The 16,298-nt window shown below is 34.1% G+C and overlaps 1 protein-coding gene across 1 annotated transcript in view; it reads left to right on the plus strand.

Moving 5' to 3' along the window:
- Positions 1-13,711, plus strand: part of LOC149794398 (platelet-activating factor acetylhydrolase IB subunit alpha2-like) — a 29,814-nt gene extending 16,103 nt beyond the window's left edge. The window contains exon 5 of the mRNA XM_089968583.1: positions 6,541-13,711. Within this exon, the coding sequence (XP_089824709.1) occupies positions 6,541-6,861 (321 nt within the window). The 3' untranslated portion in view covers positions 6,862-13,711. The remainder of the gene's footprint in view (positions 1-6,540) is intronic.
- Positions 13,712-16,298: the final 2,587 nt, after the last annotated feature.

Consider the following 16,298-nt stretch of genomic DNA (forward strand, 5'->3'; position numbering starts at 1 on the left):
CTATTAATTGGAGGTAAACATGTTTACAGAGGTTGAGTTCAAGGTCTAGCTTTATTTAGAAATTAACAATGTTCTAGAAGCAAGTTGTTTATGAATTGATGGGGAAATGAACCTTATCTTGGTTCTGTTACTGTGTCTTAGCTTTTTATATGAATATTGTTTACTTCAGAATTACTCGTTCCTATCTTAACATCAATCTTTAGAGTTAATTCTAGTTGTGTTTCAGTTAAGAGGATTTGATTTATTTATTTACAAGATTGTCATTGTCATTCAGCTGCAGGACAAAATGGCCAATAACAGGAATAAAAATTGAGAGCAAAGAGATTTGCTGATATTTGCATGATAAAGTGCTGACCATAGTATTTTCCAACATGCATGGCAATCCATAAAATACCAAGTATGAACTATAAAGGGCAATAACTCTAATAGACATTGCAGGAGCAGAGTGATTTGTTGATATGTGCATCTTAGGTGATGACTATAATACTTTTTGTTTGATGACATTCCATGAGAAATTGGAATCATTTTTGTGTATGAGATTTTCATACATTGTTGAGCTACAACACAAAAGGCAGTAACTTTCTAACATAAACTGAAAGAGCAAAAAAGAGATTTGTTGGCATATGCTTCTTAAGTTGAAAATTCTATTTGCCCGCTTTCATGGCAGTCCATGATAAACTTAAGGATTGGTTGTGCTAACAAAATTTTTTCATACACTGCATTAAACTTCAAGACAAAATGGACGGTAACTCCAAAACAAGGTGTGGGAACAGAGTGCTTCATCAATATGCCCATTTTCAGGTGATCATGATAATATTTTCTAAGTTTCATGTCAGTCTATCAAAAACTGGTACTGTTCCACAAGGGAATTATATCAAACTATGCATTAAACTACAAGACAGAAAGGGCAATAAATGTATACAAAAAATTCAGCAGCAAAGGGATTTATTGATGGGTACTTCTTAGGTGATGATGACAATATTTGCCAGGTTTCATGGCCTTCCTTCATAGTCTGTGGGTATCCCTGAGCTAATGAGATTGTCACATGCTGCATTAAACCACAAGAAAAAGATGTCGTGGGCAAAACCAAAATGAATATCTTATGTTGATGACAATATTACTCACCAGTTTTCATGACAAGTGACTTTAAACTGGGAATGGCTTTACCAATGAGATTGTGTCATGCTGAAGGACAAAAGAGGGCAATAGGGAATGCTCACCAGTTATTATGTACTTTGGAGAAAGTGACATATGTAAGGTGAAGTTGTTTGCATTTGCAGCATGCATATTGGAGAGAATGTTGGCATACCTTTGTGCTGCTTTCATGTACTGTAGCTGACATTTCTTTGGATATTGTATTTGTGGAAATTTTAAGTTATCTAAGAAGACAATAGACCAAAATGGTTGATCCCATGTGCTTGAAAAATTGGCCTGAATTATTCAAAAGTACAGTAACTTTAGCAGTTACTAAATGGGGAAAATGAATTTTGCCAAAGTAGGCAGTAGCAGTTTCTAAAAGTGTAATGAATTAGTTACAAAATATTTGAAAAGTAAAAAAATTACACGCCCTATTTTTTTTACAATTTACCTCTGAAGTCCAGGAAGTGAAAATGACCAAGTGGAGCTAGAAGTTTTCTTATACAAAAACATCTTAAGTGTGCCCTAGCTGTACACTTTAGAACCCATATTACACCCATCAGTCATACACTAAAATAAAGGGAACTAAAGATCCTTGGAACAATACCTAAGATAGGTCTTTACTAAATAGCCAGTACAGCCAGTGAGGAAATCCTGGGAAATTCTTTTCTTTAAAGTCTAACCCTATGCAAAATTTGAAACTGTAGAGTGCCTCCATAGCTGGTATTTAATTCACAATACTGGAAGTTCTTTTTAAATTTTTACATTGTATTCTTGGGAAATAAATTATTTGTTGAATTTTACAAAACTTTTGGTTTTCACTCTATTCTGTTACTTAGTGTGAGACTAGAGTTGTAACGTTACTATATCATGATTTTTTTATAATGCTCTTCTCACTATACCTCCGGGGCCCTGAGTGGCCGAGTGGTCTAAAGCGCTTACCGTTACGGATCACTGCCATCTCACCTCTGTCTGCATCGGTTCGAGTCTCGGATTTGGCTGCTGTGGTTATGTGAGAAAGCTTGCCAGTAGCTTCTCGTGGGTCGGTGGTTCTTTCCGGGGTTTTTCCGGGTTCTTCCTCCACCGTTAATACTGGCCGCCATGTATGGCCTATCTTGTGCTGAAAAGTGGCATTAAACCCTACAACAACAACAACAACAACAACAACAATTCACTATACCTCCATTTGGTACTTACGTGTAAGATGAGTCCAGTTGCAAACTGCACAAACCCGGATCTTCTGTCGCATAATTCACTGGCAGATCTGGGTCTGTGCAGTTTGGTAGGATTAATCAGTGGAATAAACAACATAGACCCTGATCGACAGGCACATTAAGCTATGGCAGATCGGAATCTTTGTTGTTTGCAGTTTGACTCAACTTATAAGTAAGTACATACGGTATCTCAGCAGTTATGGACAGCAAGTACCATGCTATGAGGAAGAGCTGCATCTTGCACCTTTCTTTATTGAATTTAGATGTAATCACATAGAAATGTGCTTTTCTGGACCATGATACTATACATATTAATATTTTCACAAAGGGAAAATTTCATCCTTTGACAGATGCCTCAATTCTTCTCCCAAAAATGAAATAAATTCTAGGTATATAATGATGAAACTAAAGCTTAATTGCATAGGTACTGCTCAAAATATTTATTTTAACTGGCGACACATTATTAAGTCAACATGCAAGGAATAGCTAATTATTATTCATGCAGTACAAGTGAATGCTAACTATAGGTAACCATTGAAATATGGAGAACAGCAAATAGTACCATTTCTTATTCACAGGTCAAATTCTTCACTTTTACAAAGAAAGTTCATCTCTCTCTTGTTAACTTGTGCACATCGGGGTCCAAAAACAGACCGCACTAGAGTAGTCCCCCTCTTATAAGGCCACCCCTAATGCAGCAGGGAAGTGGCCTTATAATGAAGGTGGCCTTTCTAGAGGGGGATGATAAATGTGAATAGTAAATACATATGAAGAAAGTCACAAGTACATTTAATTCTAAAACATTTAATATTTTCATTAAAAAATCACATGCATGTTGTGAAATAAATGTAAAACAAACTGTGTCATCATTTTCAAAAGAATGCCATGAATAACCATTGATATAATTTTAAAACTGTCTTTATAATTGTGTTACAGATCACATCATCTGTCACTTTGTTGGTACCAGTCTAAAAAAACAAACCAGTCTCCTCACAATTAAAAAATATCCTTGCTGTCATATCCCCTGCATATATAGTTTAGACTTTTGTTCCAATCTTCGACAACTTCATTATTAACATCAGCTGATTCTCCACTAAGGACAGAACACTTAATATTGTGTCGCACTTGAAATCTTTGCAACTATCCATTACTTGCGGTAAAGTCGTCTTATCCCAATTCAACTGACAAAATTGTTGCTTTTTCTTGTCATTCAAATCAGGATACAAACGTCTCCTGGCTCAGACAATCTTCTTTTCTCCGTCCATTTCACCTTCCCACTTCTGCAGAAATGTTTCATTATCTTTCACGATATTGTTTATCTGAGTCTTCCCGACATTAGTTTTCAGCAAGAATCCTCGACACCCACTCCCCGTCAGTTGAATTACTTTCACTTTCTCTTCTAAACTGAGAATTTTTCTTTTCCTCGATGACATGTTGATTTTTTTGCAGTAAGTTATTCATGTTGCCAACTACAATACTGATAAAACAATTTTGTTTGCATCAAAACAAATTGCAGTGTGTTTTTAAAGGAAGTGATCTTGTCACGTGATTCGTTAGTTGCAGTCTGGTACCCTGTTGTTTTTATACATTTCTTTACACTAAGTGAGAGAAGCCAAAACGGCTTTGATATGTACCATTAACATCACGCAGATTTGACCTTGCGGCTGTTAGGATTTGTAATTTTGACACTTACTGTCAGTAGTAATAGCCACTGATTATCAAAGTGAACAAGCTCAGCATCTTACTAAGGGAAGCCATAAAGGCTATCAAATCATTTTCCTGCTGACTTGGGTATTGTACATCGATACTGCCACTTCTCAGCTGTTACTGCTGTTCAATAATTGTAATCTTAACAATTATCAGTGACTAAACCGGACATCTTATGATAACACAGCAGTAAGGCTAATTGGATTACATGTACTTACCCTTTTGTATGGATTAAAATTTGAGTCTTTCTCAGTTTTTATGGAATAAATTTGGCTTCTCATGAGGCGTAAATGATGTAATATTAACCTTAGTGGTACATGTACTTTACTCAACACTTCTTTCAGTAACAAAAACCTGACATCGGGAAACAGAAATCGGATTACTTAACACACGTTATGAATAAAATACTGGTTCTGGATACATATTCAAATAAAATGCGGCCACTTGTGAGGGGTAAATTTTATATTATTGCATTAATATGCTGGTCGCGTTAGCCAGGTGGCCTTTCGCGAGGGATACTTTTGAACACAAACTCGCCGGTGCCAGTGGATTCTGGCCGTAAGGAGCGGGTGGCCGCTGGTCAGGGGGGCCATTCAAGAGGGGGACTACTGTATAAGCAAGGGCATGAGTTACTGAGGGACCTCCCAAAAATCAGCTAGACAAAAGACATCCAGAGAACTGCTTGGTTGAGGGGGGAACTGGGCTGTTTACTGACTGAATCCTCATTTTATAATCGCGTCAAGAATAATTGTCAATAAAGCACTTTTTCTGATGAAGTTCTTTGTTATTCTGTATAAATCACATTTATTTTCAAAATGTCGAACATCTGAAAGATTGATAACATGTTTCCAAATGGTTTCAACAAACAACATGGTACGCGAAAACATTTATGTATTATGTCACATCTTTTTGTTTTTGTTGATTACTCTGGTTCCCAGGATGGTGTGTAATAAGTCTTTCAAAACAAGGAGTCTTTGAAGCCAGGATCCAGACTAAACTGTTGATACACTACCAAACAAGATTCCTTTTTATAAATTAAAAAAAACTATCACCTACATCAAAGCTGAATTTTTTAATTGTTCATTTAGTAAAATATTGATTCTGTGATTTCATTGCAAGTAACAATGAAACTTCTTATCATCCTTGAGAATATCTCTATGTGCGAAATCAGGAATTCTCTGAAACTCGTTTTCCCCACAATGGTCTTTATCTGTGAAAGAAAGCACTTTATTTTACGAAGTACTCATTTCGCTTGGTTGCCTTGCTATCTTTAATCACAGTTATGATTGAGTAGGTTAATTTAAGTTAGTTTAATTAGATTAGGTACACAATAACATTTATAACAGTGTTTGATTGATCAACTGAAATGAGTTACCCGACATACGACCAGAGGCACTGGTTCTTAAGCATGTAGGATTTGTATACTTTTTAAATTTTTTGTTTATTCCACCTCCTTTATTAGATTCAAAAGACATAATTAATGTGATAATAGAAAATGAGTTCCACTTTTTATTTAGTGCAACAATACAACAAATGTTTCCGCTAGTCCAATATCAAAACACAGTTGGCATTTAATTAGGTTCTCAGAGAAACATTCGTGGACAGAGCTGTTATGGTAGATTGACACATTTTACATTTAATTACAACAGGACACATTGTATTCATGATGATTATACTTAAAAGAAACTAAAAGATGGAACTAGAACACAAATTTCAGTTGATACAAAAATTATCTAATTGGTATTTATTTATCAAAGCACTGCCTCAAAGTTTCCTTGAGTATCATTAATAACGATGTACTAAGAATATCGTTTATAAAGAAAATGTAACAAAGTTGATGACTTCTTTTTAAAGTTCATATTTGATAATTTTGATTAAAATTTCTGGGTGCTATATACCGTTTTCGATGATAAAACGAGCAATATATCAGTTTCTGTTACCAATTTTTGATTGCCATTTTCTTCAAATTCAACAAAAAGGAATTTTTATGTTTTATTTTCTGGTTTAAAAAATGGGATCCACACCTAACCCTGTGCTATAAGCAGGTTTGTGAGTTATCGAGGTAGTGGTGTTTATGGTTTTTAAACAGTTAAGTAGGTGATACTCATAATGTGGGGTGGGTGGGTTTACAGATGGTACCCAGCAAGGGAGCTGAGTATTAATAAGTTACCAATGTATTTCAGGAACTCGAAAATGAAAATGCCAGATTTCAGTAGAAGGCTTAAGGTTTCCTTCAGGCAGATTATAGCAAACACTCTTTTTGTATGGGCTGATGGGCAACTTCCTTAAAATACAAGAGGGATCTGACTAAGATTTAGAGTGACCTAGTTCATTGGGCTACTGGATATCTTGAACTCTGGATAATTTCATATTTTGCCAACCATTTCAATGAAAGCTTCTTTATCCAGGTTTTGTGTTCTAATCTTCATTCACACAAATCCATAGCATGCAGTATAAAATAGGCTATATTTTCTTTTTTCAGGGAATCCCACCTAGAGGGGAGAAACCCAACCCACTCAGAGAGAAAATACTGAAGATAAATGGAAGCCTAGCTGATGAGTGTGAAAACTTACAAAATGTAACATTCCTTAATGTGGATGCCAGCCTCTTTGTTAACCAAAGTACAGGACTCATCAGTGCCACAGATATGTATGATTACTTACACCTCACTCAGGCAGGCTACCAGAAACTGAGTGAACCACTGCTAGAAGAAATTCAGAATCTGCTACACGAATTCATCAAAGTGGAGAATACTTCAGTCATAACAGAATCAGTTGAAGGAGAGTTGCCAAATGATAAATGAGAAAAACTTGAAATGGGCAAAAGTTGTTGACTGATTTCTTTTGAAAATCAGCTTTGATGCATTTTTTGATGGATTGAAGCTTTCTGGTTGCATTTATTGGTTATTGTCACAAATATGGGATTGCCATTTTGCCAGTAATTTGAAGCTTCAGTTTTGTGCACTGAATTCAGGGTCACTGTTTTTGTCTGCTTTGCTTAAAATGGTTCATGAACATTGTGGTTTGCCTGAGCTTTCCTAAAATAAAAATATCAGCACTCTTTATCTACATGTAGCTTGAGAAGCATAGATTTTTTTTCTCGACATATTTTCTTATAAATCATGAAAAAATTCATACTTTGTATGTCGAGTTAGAGGATTAGTACTACTGTCTATTATACAATAATTCTTTAATCATTTTCTAGCATTTTAAAAATTATTCTAATGAAATGTCATGGTGTTGTACAAATCTTCTACCAAAAAACCATGATCTACATAATTGTTTGACTGGGCTGTTGGGTACTTAATTCATGATACATATGCTGTAACTGGGTTACTGTATGTTGAACCCATTACACTGGTACATGGTACATAATGGGCTACTGTATGTTAAACCCATTACATTGCTACATGGTACATAATGGGCTACTGTATGTTAAACCCATTACATTGCTACATGGTACATAATGGGCTACTGTATGTTAAACCCATTACATTCCTACATGGTATATAATGTTGTGACTGAGCTACCATACTGTATATTAAACCCATTACATTGCTACATGGTACATAATGCTGTGACTGAGCTACCATACTGTATGTTAAACCCATTACATTGCTACATGGTACATAATGGGCTACTGTATGTTGAACCCATTACATTGCTACATGGTACATAATCCTGTGACTGAGCGACCATACTGTATGTTAAACCCATTACATTGCTACGTGGTATATAATGCTGTGACTGAGCTACCATATGTTGAATTCAGATAGCTAAGTGTGCTACTACATGGTAAATAAATACTTGGATTATCACATGTTGGATTTGGGTAGTCTGGTTGTACTACTTCACGGTACATGCTACAGCTAAGCTACCATTGGTTGAATTCAAGTATGCCGTTTGTAACCCACCCACCCCCCACTACATGGTATACATATCTTGACTCGCTCCAAATAATATTAAAAGTATTCACAACATTGATTTTATTGTAACACCAAAACAGAAATTCCCTGGAGCTGATTATTTGAGTATGATATTATAATGCCTTCCCTGGGCTAATTCATTTTTGCTGGGCTACAAAATTCTGTTTCTAATTGGCTTAATCCATTTTTAAACTTTTTAAATAATTTCTGTACTTTCATATTGAAACTGCATGTGTTGAATGAGATTTTAAACTGATTGGCATTATGCAAATTTTGTTAAGGATCCTTCAGCAACATTGTTTCAAACTTTATGGCTGGAGTTCTTCGAGATCTTAGTAGCCCAGCATGAGAGCTTAACTAGTTTTACTAAAGAGGTTTGGGAAATATAGGAGAGATATTAAATTCACTTGCATAATTTTGTCTAAATAATTCTTTGTTTACATATATAGTACTTTACATTTTCATAAGGATACAACAATTGTCATTATAATACAGAAAATCTTAGCTTCTGTGAAATTTATAATTTTACCTCATCTGACTGAATGGCAGGAAGTGTGCACAAGACTGGTTGTCAAGTATACTTGCAGGAAGTGTGCACAAGACTGGTTGTCAAGTGTGCTTGCAGAGATGTGCACAAGACTGGTTGTCAAGTGTGCTTGCAGAGATGCCAATCATTCCTTATTTTGTTAAAATTATGACTAACTATGTAGCAGATTTTGCATTCCAAATTATGTTGAGAATTTTGAGAGGCAGACTTTTCAACAGTTTTCAGTATGGAAGTAAATGAGGAGAAAGGTACATTGGTACCAGTATGATAGACAGAGGCATAACAAAATTCTTAAATTTGATAAAAGAATGTTGATCACAAGAAGGCAGTAAATAAATTTTGAAAAATGCCACAGAGATGAAGCAGACTAAAAGAAAATGCAAATAATTTGTGTTGAAAATTAATGTTGATGATTATAGTTTAGTCTGTAAAAGTAGAGGAAAGATTCTGGACTTTGATGAATGGTTGTACAATTTATTCGCATTGGACCTTAGTTGTTACTGTGTACATGTATCTATAGGCTTGTAGAAAGATAGAGGTTTGCCACTTTTCATATCTTATCTTTTTCTGATGGTCTATCTAGGTTTTGAAACTTTACACTTGGATTCCTAATAAACATGTTTTATGGGTGGGCATTGCACACATATGCATTTGGTGCCTACACGATAAATATATCTACATTGATTCTTTTGAGCCTTTGTTTTCTATATTAACTGAATCAGTTTTATTTTACAATATATTACCTTGGAACTTTCTTTCATGAGTGTCAAAAGTATGTCAGTAGAATTATAAAAACAAAAAAGGTAAGAAAAGAAATAAAATGTTTCCTTATTATAGAAGCTTTTTACAAAACAGATGAAGATATTCTGCCATTTTTTGAACTTTCATATTAGATGTGAACACACAAGGATTTAATGATCGAGTCATGGCATAAGGGGCTTGTTTGATGATGCCAGTTTTCAATCAAATATGGCTGCTGTTACTAAAAATAACAAACTTATGTATATTCTCATGAATCAGTAAAGTCGGATTTGTGTATTGATCATTGTATATGTGATTTTGCACAGATTTTATTCATATATTCCACTTAAATCTTCATCAGTGTAACACCATCACTGTGAAGCTGAATATAAGAAAAATTTAATGTTTTCTTTTTCTGAAATCCTCAATTGTTTAGATTGATTGCCAGTACAAGCTGTTTTTTTAAGCACTTTTTTGGTGACTTGCAATTCCTCTCATACCTCAAGACCTCATGGTTCTTATGAGTGTGTTCAATCCATTTTAATTTTAAACCAATGGGCATTGCTAATTAGCAATTTTCTATGCACCAGTATTCTTTTATGTCAGTTTGTAAAACTTGTTTTGTTTTCTTTTCAGTGTAAGAATTATATATTCATGCCATGTAAAATATCTCTTAGAAAAAAATTGTTTCTCATAAAGTGTACGAGAAAATTTCTGCTTTATTATTTTTTTAAAAAAAGTTTTCTAATGTTTAATTGTTTTTAAATTTAAATTTTTTATTTGATTTCTACAAAAAAAAATTGCAATTTTCAACTAGGTTTTAAATGATAAAATCATTACCAGAAATATAGATATGGTGATATTGTATAGATTAAATATGCCCTTCCAGCCAGTTTGAATCCATGTCCAAAAATTTTTAAGTTGGTAATATTGTATAGATTTGATATGTACTCCCAGTCAGTTTAAATCCATTTCCAATTCACTGCAATACAGAACATTCATTTTGAATAACATGTTTACCATCATCAGCTTTATCCTTGGCATTAGTATATTTCATTTATTACTAGTCAGTTATTAATAGCAATAATATGCAGACAGTGGTCAGTAAAAATATCTTTAAAACTGTGTGCCACTCATGGATGAAATAAATTATGTGATATTACTGCATTAGTACCATCAAAAAGTGGCAATATCATAATTCTGCTTTAATAATTTAATTACTAAATAGTGCAGGTTACAATGACTGATCCCATTACATGTATGCTGTACTGATTATGTATTGTAATGAACTCAGTTTCTTTGAAAATTTTGCTTGAACAGTCCCTTCCAATAAAACTTGTGGGTTTTGTTTTAACTAATCATGTCTGAAAAAATAGGTTATAGGGAGCTACTTTTTTGGATAAATACAAGTTTAGGAGCTGTCAAGATGCAGACATGAAAAGTAAAAGATAGATGAATATTTTTAAAAAGAGATTTAGGTGTATAAATGAAAGTAGCTTTCTTACTGGTACTTACAAGAAAGATATCTTTAAATTAAAGTTGCTTATATGTTATCCACGATTTCCTGTACACATCCCGTGTCTACTTTTACATGTTATTGTTGGTACAACAAGCTTTTTGATTCATCTAAAATTTTAATTTATCTTTCATGGCATTGGGGCTGTTCCATTTAAACATACATGGGACCCAGGGAAGGCAGTGTTTAAGAAGTATATGCCGTGGTACTTTGATTTCATAGAGTTTATGTTGAAATGAAAAGAAAATTCTAAATTGGATCTATGGGTGAGTACCCCACTTTGAAAGTGCCTTCCCTGGGTCCCATGTATGTTTTAATGGAACAGCCCTTAGAATATTTATTCATTTATATTCATTTGCAAGCATGTGAGTATATTAGGGAAAGATCATTGATAAATGCATACAAGACAGTATTGCGTCCATTTATATTGCTTTCTCCAGAACACACACAGTTGCAAAAATCCCCCTATAATATAGTAAATTCCGTATTTAAAATTGAGCAAGAAAAAAATAGACCACAGTCAATTTTCCATGAAACGCAGTGAAACAGTAATCCATAATAAGAATAATCAATCTTATTATGTCGGTACTCAGCCAGCTCAATCATCAAAATCAAGCACTTGCAAATTGACATTTTCATTAATAATCTAATTATTAAAAGCATATTGCAAACTGTAATTGGCAAGTTTATACAATGGCAGAAAATCAGTTTTTGATATTCAGTTGTAATGTCCGTGCTGTTACATAAGTTCTAATGCGTACATTGGAGTGCTGTCATCATAACCCATGCTAATTACTGAGGGCTGTTCCAGTAAAACATACCTGGGACCCAGAGAAGGCACTTTTAATGTAGGGTACTCAACCATTGATGCAATTTAAACTTTTCTTATCATTTTAATATTAACTTTGTGAAATCAAAGTACCCTGGCAACTATTTGTTTTAATGCCTTCCCTACCATGTATTTTTAAATGGAACAGCACTCATCTTTTAAAATAAAGAAGATAAATAATGGAGTTTAATTTTATCTTCAAGTTATTTATCACACACATTTGTCCATAGATACTGTATTCAAATGCACCACCAGTGGGGCCCCGAGTGGTCTAAAAGACCCATGGTACTAATTCAGTTCCCTTAGTAAACCTATGCAAACACCATGATATTAAAAATTCAGTAACTTACAATTTCTGAGTGCTCATGATCAAACCTATATTTATCAGTATAGATGAAACCTGGATGTCATCTTCTTTGTAGAGGAAAGGATATGAGCTGCAGCTTTTTCTGGACCTGCATGTGCTTAAAACGTGCTTTCAATTCCACACCGAAGAGTCAGGTGCTAATTTTAGTAATGAGTGTTCCAAATTCAAGACTGTTAAAAGACTGAAATTCCATTAATAAAACAATGTCTCTATTTTTTTCTCACTTAAACTACGATAAGCTCTCAAAAGATTCTTTTCCCTAAAACATAACTTACATTATTAACCAATTCTGGTCAGCCAAACCCATACATACTTTATTTTATGTTCACCCATTCCCAGGCTGGTTCCCATTTTTCCATATAATTAGTACCATGTGTCCTAAAGTGCTCACCATTCTGGATCACTGGCATCTCACCCCTGTCTGCATGGGTTCGAGTCTCAGGCTCAGCTAACGTAGGTACTTGAGAAAGTCGGCCAGTAGCTTCTCGTGGGTCGGTGGTTCTTCCCTGGGTTTTCCAGGGTTCTTCCTCCACCAGTTATACTAGCTGCCATGTATAGCCTATCTTGTGCTGAAAATGGTGTTAAACCCTACAACAACAACAACTACACCACCACCAATACTGCTGTAAATTGGAAGAAAAAAACCACATGAAAATATGAGAGGGGTGGGGATCCTCACAGCTGTGGAAATTCTGGAGAAATAATTGCATACTTTCCATAATACCGTTCTGATTTGCATGTGGTCTTGTGTGGTTGCAATATATAAAATTGTGTCAAGATATTCTATCTAAAAGAAAAGTTTTTGTCAGCTGTCTGCATATTTGTTGCAGTTTTGTGAATCCTGTTTGCTTTTTAATTGATGTCGATTCCATTGCTAGTTGTCTCAAAGCCTAGAACATAAAATGAGGGAATCACTAAATTCATTATTAACATCCTATTCCAAAGTCTTCTGCTCAGTCATCAAAGATGTAAGATTTGTACCTTCAGCTTGAGTCACTGGTATGGCATTGGTGTTTATAAAAGTAAAATGGTTTAGATCACTTAAAAAGCAACCCATAGTTTTCCATCAAATTCCACAAAGGTAAACTTTGTTAAAACTAACTAAACATTTTGAAATATTTCATGAACTATATTAAATGATAATGTAATGACAGCGGCAAGAATGTTTATGCACCATCATCTACACGTGAATAAACAATAATATCTATGATATGATAATTTCAAACATATTTATATAATTGTTCTCGAATCTGATAATTACATATATACGGATTGGAGAACTTGACAGTCCAATTGAAAGCCCTCAAGTTAAGTAATAAGTCGGCATTTGAATCAGTATTTCTCATTTTCACAGTATTATCAGATCTACTGAATTTGATAACACATACATTAAGTGACTTGTGTTCTCACACATTATTTTTTCTAATTAAACATTTGATTACTGTTAATCAGATTCTTTACAGATCAGTTTGTAACTAATCAAGCAAAAACAAACCAACATCTGCAATAGAAAGCTAAGGAATTAGTTCTTGATTTAATCAAAGGAAAGTAGCAAAGATTGGTTTTGTAAGACTCCGTGATTTAATAGAATTCTGTCCATGTGTATATCCTAATATCCAAATGCAAGATGTGTATTTATGTATGTGTGTGTGTATATATATATATATGTATATGTATGCATATAATCTGTTACACATAAAATGATGCAATAAAGCTCATTTATGATGATCCATGTTTCATTCCACTCGGTTTCTGAGATTTATTTTACCATGGAGAGATTTCTTTGCCTCCATGTCTGGGTGTATGATCTTAGAAACATTTGCATAGCTGCCAAGTGTCCCATTTTTCCTGTATTTGCCCCATATTTTGGACCTGAATACAGGTGTACATTTTTCTGGCTAAAGATACGTTTTTTAATTTTTTTAATAAATAATTCAAATTTTCCTTGCAATTTTTTGTTTCGAAGGGGCATTTGGTTCCATTCTTATAGAAATGTATCACATGTATATAGGAATAGAGTGCTAAAATATGATTGGTTCATTCAAAATTGAGGCTACCATGCCTGTCTTTATCTGCCATGTTGGATTTTGCAAATAGTTGCCGCTGTCACTATCTCATCTTCATAATATTCTACTTCTAATCATGTAGAAAAGAAAAGCAGAATATTCAGAATTTTCTCCCGGAAAGACAAGGAAGCAGAACTGGAATGACATTTGTGCCAGCTTGTTTAGATTTGTGAAACCATCTAGTAAAAGAGAAAACTTTGTTTTGCAAATTGTGTAATATGATTTTGCAGTTGGGCATGGAGGCGTCCAATGACATGTAAGAGCATTAGAAAGCTAATAAACACCAGCTTGCTGCTTCATCATCAACAACTCAGCCTGAACTTAAATGTATATAAATACCAGAGAAAACCTTGATGTAATTTAATCTAAATTCAGTTTATTAAATTTCTTTTAGAAATGAACCTTCCTCTTTTAGTTTCTAGTATAGCTGGTGATTTATTTTGCACAAGTTTTCCAGACAATAAAATTGCAAAGGCTTATTTGTGTGCTAGAACAAAAACAATTAAGTAACAAAATCACAGAATTCAGATCATCAGTGAAAGATGGTACATTGGAATCGATAATGATTGAGGAGAAAAAAACAAGGTGTGAAAAAGGCTTATATAAACCGTATAAATATGCATCTTAGACATTAAATAATTATATAAGTTACTGTCTTACTTTACTGATGGTTGTAGTTGTTGTAAATAGTTACATATGCATTAAAATCAGTATTTGTTTTTGAAAATCGGTATTTTTGTCATAAGCAGTGAATATTTTTGTACTCGTGGGTTGGCAGCTATACATTTGTAACAAGGTATAGATCCATTGACCTTTCAGTTGGTTTTATGTCATGGGAGATAAATTTGTGCCAATTATAAGACCTATAATGGTTATCTCAGTTAGATGTTGCTACACTGATGGCAATACTTTAAACAGTTGAAATGTTTTCAAAAGGCTATCACCACATTAATTTTTCAAATGTTTCAAATTTAATATAAATTTTGTTATGAATGTAATGAAAGGAAAATTTAGAATAATATAAATATTTAGGTTAGTCTCTTTAAAAAGACTGTGAATATCAGTATCTCTGGAATTGTTTTTTTCCATCTGTTTAAATTAGTATAACTCTTAAAGCCATCAGCACTATAAATGTATAAAGTTGTTATTGTTGTTCTAGAGTTTAACGCCATTTTTCAGCACAAGATAGGCTATACATGGCAGCCAGTATAACTGGTGGAGGAAGAACCCTGGAAAACCCAGGGAAGAACCACTGACCCATGAGAAGCTACTGGCAGGCTTTCCCACATACCCACGCTAGCCGAGCCTTGGACTAGAACCCACGCAGACAGAGGTGAGATGGCAGTGATCCGGAATGGTGAGCGCTTTAGACCACTCAGGGCCCCAGTGTATAAAGTATCCACCAGTGAATCTGAAGGACTTGAAATGTTAATTGTATGAGCGTGTGTAAACATTATCTATAACTCTGCCACATTCTGTGTGTCAAATCATGTCATGAATTTCCTTTCCTATAGAATATTTTGAAGAACTTCGTGGAATGAAAAAAAAAATTGTACATAGTGCTGACCTTGGTTTAGTCTTAGAGAGTTATGTCCCCTATTTGCCTTAAAATACAGTACCCTTGCATACAGAACAAGTTTTGTTCAATTCCACTATGGCTGCATGGTCATCCATATGATATGGTCACATTTCAAATTCAACTTATAATTTTAACAAAATTTAAATATTTATATCAAACTTTTCATCTGGGCATCAGTTAACATTTTTTTAACACTTGTGTAAATTGTGCTTTTAGGTAATTCACATTCAAAATATAAAAATAAGCCCAAGTGGACTAGATAGTACTCATCTTTTAACTGACCTAGATAAGCTCGTGAAAGTAAATTCATAAGTGTATTGAAACTGGATTGGAAAGCGAGGATTGGAGCATTGAGCTGCCACATTGTCTATCAGGCCTAAAAAAAGAATGCTGCATGCTTCCAGATTCATGCATTAAAAAAATGGGTTGATCAATTGCTCAGTTTTCATCCTTCATTTAACGAAAGTGAACCACTGCATGGTATAATTTTATTCCTTCCAGAAAAGACCTTGTCAGTAATATTTGAGAACACAATGTTATAATATAGCTAGATATTCACTCTATAATCAGGTAAGTAATTTGCATTGGATAAAATCCATTGTAAATATGAACAGACTATAATCAGCAAACAGCATGCAGAGATAGCCACTATCAAATCATGCTTTATAAT

This window comes from Sinohyriopsis cumingii, chromosome 8 (assembly GCF_028554795.1).
Source record: "Sinohyriopsis cumingii isolate HCF-2022 chromosome 8, ASM2855479v2, whole genome shotgun sequence".
NCBI classification, from domain to species: Eukaryota; Metazoa; Mollusca; class Bivalvia; order Unionida; family Unionidae; genus Sinohyriopsis; species Sinohyriopsis cumingii.